Genomic DNA, 8,024 nt, shown 5'->3' on the forward strand with positions numbered 1-8,024 from the left:
TATATATATATATATATATATATATATATATATATATATATATATTAGTGCTGTCAAATGTTTAATTGCGATTAATCGCAAAAAGTTTTTACTTTTTATCCAAAATAAAATTTTGTTTACATTATATGTGTACTACGTATATTTATGTATATATAAATACACACACATGCATGCATATATTTATGAAAATAGCACATAAATACATCGCATCCAAAATAAAGGTTTTTGTTTATATAATATATGTATGTGTACTGTCTTTATTTATTATGTATATATAAATACACACACATACAGTATTTATTTTGAAAATATTTACATGTACGTATATACATTTATATTCTTATATTTTATATTATACATATATTTATTAAATAAGCATATTTTTCTTAAATATATACATGCGTTTGTATCTATACATAATAAATATACACAGCACACACACATATATACATATATTATGTAAACAAAAACTCATTTTGAATGCGATTGCGATTAATCGTTTACACACATATATATATATATATATATATATATATAGAAAGTTGAGCTGGAATGGTAAAAGAAACATGTTGCGCCCCAGGTTTTGGCAACTTAATGCAGTTCTCAATCAATAATCGATGAGTGTTTAATTAGTTAATGATTTACGATTAACTGCAGATGTGAGTTACGTTATGAGAAACCGCTATCAACATTAACATAAGGCTGGCAGCAGCTTTAGCCTCCACAAAGATCTCCAGAGCATTTAACTATGAGCCAGACAAGTCTCTTCCAGGTTGGTGGTGTTTGATAGTGTGGGTGGTTGTACAGGAGCTGCAGATTTGATTTATAGCCCCTTGCACTAGTGTGATTCTCTTGTTAAACATTTAGATAGGGCGCAGTGGCCTGCCTCTCAGACGCTGGGAGTGAGTGCGTAAATCACACGGTTAAATAAGCACTGGTCAGGCTCCAACACACGCCGTCACTCCACACTTCAGGACGTGATGTACTTCATTGACAAGCATTTGGACGAGAACACAAACACACACACGTGGATATATGACCCCTAAAACAAAACAAAGAACGTACAATATTTTCATAGGATACTATTTAAATTTCATTACTTTAAATTATTTATAAGGTTATGCGTGATGTAATTATTAAATAATGAAATTATTTAAAAATATCATTATTTTAAATTATATATCTATAATTAATATGTATTATATTCATAATTTATATAATTCATATTTAGGTGTATTATTTATTTACTTTTTATTTAACTAACATAATTACACAAAATCTAATTAAACTGGAACTTGTTTAACATAAGCAAATGAACAAGGAAGATAATGATTATTACAAGTTAAAATCACAGTAGCATTCTTTAAAAATGATCAAATATAACATGATAACTACAATATTATAGTGGTTGCATCAAGAAAACAAATATATTCAAGCAATTCCTCATGATACACACATCATATTCTCATATAACATCATATGTCATTTTTTGGTTGGTTTAATAAAAAAAACGAAAACAAGAAAATAGCTTTTGTGAGTGCATAATTGCAGCCTGAAAGCTGTTACACACTTTAATTATTACTAAGATTTTAAAAACCTTTTTATAGAGATTTCTGGTGTCCGGTATGAAATCTTGGAATTAATCAATTTAAATGACTATAAAAATGACAACAATGACAAAAAAAAAAAGAAAAAAAAAGTTTGCTTTCACATTGTAAAGTTTATTTTATTTTTTAAATGTAAGATTACTGGAGCACATTTTACAAGAAAATACTACTTCAGTCTTTCTACTTCAAAATTCCATGTTTAATATGCTCCTTGCCGTTTCTCTGCAATTATTTGTGAAACTGACTAGAATTTCTGCATGAAAATTGTTTCAAAGTAAATCCTACACCAATTTTTTTTTCAGCGCAGGTAGCTCAGGAGCTAAGAGGGCTTTATTCAGTGAAGTTTATTTTCAAAACAAGGCATTTGGAATGATAATTGGAAGCATTTTCTGGTGAGCCCTCTCAGTGGCGATCCATTCAATCTGATCTAATGGAGAGGTCAGTTGGGCCTAATGAGGACAGATTGCAACAATAACAGCAGATTAACTGTGAATATTCTAAACTGCTGGGGCTGAGAGTGTGTTTGGAGGGTCAGTCAGTTGTAAATCAGTGAGGGATTATGCAAATACCCTGCGGCTGAAGCTCACAGCCTGAGTCCTGCGGCCCGAACAAAGGGGTCAAGCCTGCTCTCTCCCACTGCTAGCTAACTTTCAATCACAAAAAAGAGACTTGGGCCAGAACACAGCAGAGAGAGAAAGAGAGGGGGATGTCAAATCTTTGCATGAGACTCCTTAGTGCATCCCCCGCAGTGCTCGGGCTTGATTGGGACAAGTGTGTGTGCAGGACTCACGGAGTGTGTGCGGAGCACTGCGATGATCTTGGACAGGGCCATGTTCCACAGTTCGTCTGTGAAGGCTCTAGTCACCAGGCCTTGTGTGGCATGTAGTATGTGATCCTCCACCACAAAGAACCTGCAAAGCATGATGGGAGTTGGCATTACTTTACCAAACTACACAAAGAACTTCACAAATAAATCCAGATTTAACTTACCCGACAATCTGATTAAAGTACTTCCTGTAGCCCTCCACTGTCTCGTGCTGAAGTAAAACACACTCAATTACAAAAAATACATTAAAACAAATCAAACTGTTGGGATTGTACAAAGAGCAACGAATACTAACCATGTTAGACTGAGGCTGCAGTACTAGTCTTGCTTGTTTTTTTCTTTGCTTCCTATAGTAATTTTCAAACGTCTCCCTGTCTCCCTATAAAGAAATAGAATGTGGCATTAAAGTGTTTAAAAACAAATTAATATCCATTTAATTTAATTCATACAAGAGCATTCAACTTGCATGGCATGCAATTGTTCAGGTTAAGGCACACAAGACACGGAATGTTTTCTAATGCAAACCAGTCAGCTGTACCATCACTGATTGACTTTAGCAATTCATTTTTAATTTCACTCGTTAAGTTGAGCAACACCCTAGCAACCACCCACAGTAGCCTAGCAACCGCATAGCAACACCTTAGCAACCACACCGGGTACCCTAGCAACCACATACGTAGCAACCACCCCGGGTACCCTAGTAACCGCATAGCAACACCCTAACAAAACTTTTTAAACTTTTTCAAACTTTCTGGTCAGGCTTTCTCAAGCTAAGTTCAAAGTTTGTCTTGACTAACTTTTTAATCTAGTTGTTGTTGTTGTTGTTTAACGACACTTTCTGTTAAGCTCGTTTATGGTGTCTCGTGAATTTTGTTTCAAGGGATTCATACTCCAGGTCTCCGCATCGCAAGTGCAATGCTGTATCAGGTGGGCTACCAAGCAAGTTTACTAAACCCGAAAAGCCATACATATGAAGCAGGTTATGCAATGCGAATATCAAAAATGTACACATCAATCCCTATAGTAACAGTATTTTGAGGTCATAATATAGTATTGTGCAAGGAACTGTGTGGAAGCTTTTATTTATTCAATTATTTGCCTCATTATTGTAATTTGTGTAAAAAGGAATAAAAGTGGTTGTCGTTTTGCTGCATCTAATGTTCATTTCAGCTGGAAGCTGGAGTGAAATGTATGTATAGGTACGTTTATATGCGGTTTGACTGAAATTTAGGCAAAGTGTATTTCCAAAGAACTGGAAACATACAACCTCTCTGAATGCAAAGCACCTGCGCCCCCTCTCTCTTCTCGGTGTGGCTGAAGAGTGGCCCTCGGCCCTTGCCAGCACCTGTGAGCTCTCGGGTAGCACAGCGGTCAAAAGCGCTTGTGTTCTCATTAACTGAACCATTGAGGGGAAAGCACTCGACTCATCCTACGGCCAGTGAATGCACCGCAGTTTGTGCACAATCTGAATGCCGAAGCGAAATAACTTTTTCACTGCTTTGTTTTTACGGCAAAAAGGGGGTTACTGCTCGGTCAGTCCGATTAGATGCTGCAGTCTGACCCCTTTTGTTGGCGTGTTGAAGGACTCGGGATTAGTTCTGACCAGATGAGCGATGGCACCGAGCGCTAACAAACTCAATCTCACCTCTCCACAGTTTGCGTTTGGTTTAAAGCAAAAATAATATTGATGGCACGACAGTCAAAACTCTGGAAATCCCTTTGCTTATATAAGCCATTAATGTTCGAGGAGCCACTTTGAGAGAAAAGCCTTTCAATGAAAACGCACCGTCAACTCAGAGGCTGGAGGCCTATTAGAAACAGATCAACAGGAATGTTTCTCAATAAAACACATATTGAGTTCTACTGCAGAACCCAAACAGACTTTCATAACATGTTATGGAGACAGGCTGTTGATATATTGGTTGTTCACTGTGTGCACGGCACATTTGTAGTAAAAGAGATGCTGGGAATTACCAAAACAGTGTAGATGTGAAGACATCGGTAGACTGGCGAAAAATCCACCAGATCCTGCACCGTCAAGACCTTCAAAAGAAAACCGACAAAGTTAAAGAAACATTTCCTGACCCAAGTGCCTTTACTGGCAATGGATTAAACAGTGAAGCTTCAACTATATTTATGATGTTTTCAGAAGAGATCTTTGAATTGAACAACATATAAAGATTCAACAAAATATCCCTTCAAAACATTTTTAAGGCATATAAATATATTATTGTTTTATTATATGTCATACAAGAAAAATTATTCGAATTTGTATATATTGTGGTATAAGCATAATCAATTAATAAGCAATTAATCAAATACTGTTATAATAAGCAAATAAGTACTTTTTAAATTCTCTCTCTCTCTCTCTCTCTATATATATATATAAACACATTACTTTCATTACAGTAATGGTAATCATCATAGTATAAATATAATAAGATAATATAAATAACTATCAATAATTAAATCAATTATAATAATATATTCTATATTATAAAATACAATACAATAACTAATAATATCATATTTTAAGTATTAAGCAAATGAGCATTATTAAAAGTCTAATTCAAGTATTTATGCATCATAGGATTTGTTGTACTGCCTTTACACGGTTTTACCACATTTTTATGCTGGTTTTAATTGTATTTTTACTAGTGCTGGGCAACGATTCAAATGTTTACTTGCGATTAATCGCATGATTTTCTGCGATTAATCACATTGTTATGCACAAACTTCAATAATGCATTCAAAAGTAGTGTATTGTGCACTTTTTTCATTTAAAAGTACTGCTACATGAACAAAAGTGCAATAGCATTTGGTTTGCAAACACTTTAAACAAATAAGGTGCTTTTTATAGCTGTATTCCTTTTACATAGTAGCAGTTAAAATATTTCTTGGAAATCTCAACTTATAACATTAATATAATCAAATTAAATATAAAACCAAAGCTATTCGCCACTGCCAGGGCATTAACGTTTTTATAGAATATATTTTATAGCTTGTTATAGAAAAATAACTTATGCACAGTCCAGAGCCTCGACCATAACCGGCACCTTCCGAGTAGAGACCTGCACAGTCGCGGGACCCTTGATGGGCGAGTGCGGGTGCAGGCGGGTAGAGACTCGTGTGCGGGATGCGGGAGAATAAGGGTGTACTCACACTAGGCAATCTTAACAGTGCCCGAGCGCGTTTGACCTCCAAAGCCTGGTTTGTTTGACTAGTGTGATCGCTCCATGCCGCGCTTGGGAGCGGTTCGTTTAGCCGTCCCTGGCTCGGGTTGGAAGAGGTGGACCAGAGCGCGGTCCAGTAGAGCTCATGCGCGGCACGCATATAATGAGAGCGCTAACCACACCGGAGCGCCGAACTTCTGATACGTGCAGCATGATTGCATGTACATTTCTTAGCGGCAAAAGTGATAGATCTGTAAAGCAATATATTGTGAGAGGGCCATGTGTTACCGCGTCCCAAACGACTCAAAATAATAATAAACCACAAAGTTAGCAAAACGATGCACTCCACTGTGCTGAGCGAGCTATTGGAAATGTCCCACTTATGAAGTTGTGACTACGAGCACGTTGCATTCTTTTCTGTTAAAAATAACAGCTAACAGTGGTTTGTGAATGTTGATGCTTAGCCTAAATAATTTGATCGGGAGCGTTCATGTGAGCGATACTACAGTCTTAGGCCCACCCCAAATGCTCTCATTGATTGAGATGTGTGATGACGCCCATCCCAAGCCAGCACTGATCAACATCCCACCCCTCCTGTGACCCATGTTTTGTCAGTATGTGAATTCAGAGCCAGTGAGTAACGGGCTTTCAAAATAATAATAATAATAATAATTAAAAAAAACTGCGTTAATGCGCGATAAAACAATTGTTGGCGCTAACGTGATAACACGTTAACTTGCCCAGCCCTAATTTTTACTTTCTACTGTAATTAATTAAATATTCATTAAATATTATTAACAAGCATCAGAGGAAAATGTTTGCATTTATAAAAAAATATATATATAATGATTCTAAATGAATTTTCTTTGTCAAATATAATTTCAGGATGAAATCGGGAAGTTTTCGAGAAGACCTGAATGTTAATGCCATTCATAAAGCAGGGCTAAAGTATGGTGCTTCATGTTTATTTTGGGCTCGATGATGCTAAATATTCTCAGAATGTACCTCCTCATCCATCTCCTCGTCATCCGCTGCCTCTGTGCTCAGGCCGTTGTGATGGAGGGGTGTTCGGCCATTCAGACCATACAGAGGTTTGGCACAGCTCAGAGTCACCTGCTTCTGCACTGCACTGTTAAACGTACGGTGCTGCTGAGCCTGAGAGAACAAGGTGATGAAGAGGAGATCAACAATAACGTCAACAGCCTCTCACTGCAACTTTAGTTTTCTATATACGAGTGCAAAAATGTTTAGTACCCATTATCTACATTTCAAAACCAGGTGTCTACATAGAATATTTTAAAGCATCAGGGTTTTGCTCAGGCTGTTCCACAAGGTAGGCAGCATTAACATGCAAACAGCAAGCTCTGAAACCAATGATCAACGAATCTATTCTCCAATGCACTTTGTATGATATGTAGACACCTATGTACAGCCCTCCAAATCAGTCACTTATAAGAATCCGTCTCAGTTAGGAAGCAACCATAGACTAGATTTTGAAAGTTTTAAGAGGAGAATTAACGCAAGCGTTTTTATCAAATTAAAAGCTTGACATTTCTACAAATACATGCCCTGTTCACTTCTGTTGCAAGTGCCTCATTGTAACTTTTTTTTAAAGAAAACAAAAGGCGAGTCAATTTTCTGTTGACATAAATGTTTGTAGCTTAACTTACTGAACTCAGAATGTTACTATAACTGTCAGAGTTTTTGGTGTTTATGGTTGATAAGCAGTGTTGCAACTGTGTGGTCACGGGTGGTTGTTTATCAGCATTGAATAACTATACTACCACAACGAACACAGAAGTTTATTAATGGCTTGTGTTCCTGTGCTCTTCATACCCAATTCATTATATATTTTGCTTGTATGAATTAGAGGAGAATTTTATTTTTTGGAAAAAAATTTTTTTAAATAAAATTTAGATTTTTTTTCCATGTGGAAGGCCAAAGTGGCGCCCTTCCCAGCGAGTGCTACATGTGAACTGTGAAAGAATCCCTGTCTGATTAAACCATGTCCCAGTCTAGTCATTAGCGCGCAGTGGCGACACACAGATTAATGGAAAAACACATTGCACTAATTGCCTCAATTTGGAGGAGGCCTGTCATGGGCCTGCTGGTACAGGGCAGTGCTGTGAAGAAGGGCACACACAAGGTCAATTGTCTTTGCGTTTGAATAGTTTATTTATTCATGATGTGTTATTACTGACTAAGTAGACATTAATGGACAAAGAAGGGTCATTATTTTCAAGTTCAATGTGACCTTACACCCATCCCGTCATTCTAGGAGATGACCGAACACTTCTTTATAAAAGAGGTTTAAGTGCATTTTTAGATTAATTCTAATAGTTAAATTATTTTATATTTATATATATATATATATATATATATATATATATATATATATATATATATATATATATATAT

General features: G+C 36.3%; 1 protein-coding gene across 1 annotated transcript in view; it reads right to left on the reverse strand.

The window, feature by feature from the left end:
* The window catches only part of LOC107593515 (exocyst complex component 6-like), a 65,328-nt gene that overhangs the window by 36,182 nt on the left and 21,122 nt on the right, over positions 1-8,024 (reverse strand). Inside the window, exons 6-11 of the mRNA XM_016283254.1 lie at positions 7,711-7,729; positions 6,612-6,761; positions 4,408-4,476; positions 2,729-2,812; positions 2,598-2,644; positions 2,398-2,518 (exon numbers count right to left, since the gene is read on the reverse strand). Of these exons, the coding sequence (XP_016138740.1) occupies positions 2,398-2,518; positions 2,598-2,644; positions 2,729-2,812; positions 4,408-4,476; positions 6,612-6,761; positions 7,711-7,729 (490 nt within the window). The remainder of the gene's footprint in view (positions 1-2,397; positions 2,519-2,597; positions 2,645-2,728; positions 2,813-4,407; positions 4,477-6,611; positions 6,762-7,710; positions 7,730-8,024) is intronic.

This window comes from Sinocyclocheilus grahami, unplaced genomic scaffold, assembly GCF_001515645.1.
Source record: "Sinocyclocheilus grahami isolate Dianchi unplaced genomic scaffold, SAMN03320097.WGS_v1.1 scaffold172.1, whole genome shotgun sequence".
Lineage (NCBI taxonomy): Eukaryota > Metazoa > Chordata > Actinopteri > Cypriniformes > Cyprinidae > Sinocyclocheilus > Sinocyclocheilus grahami.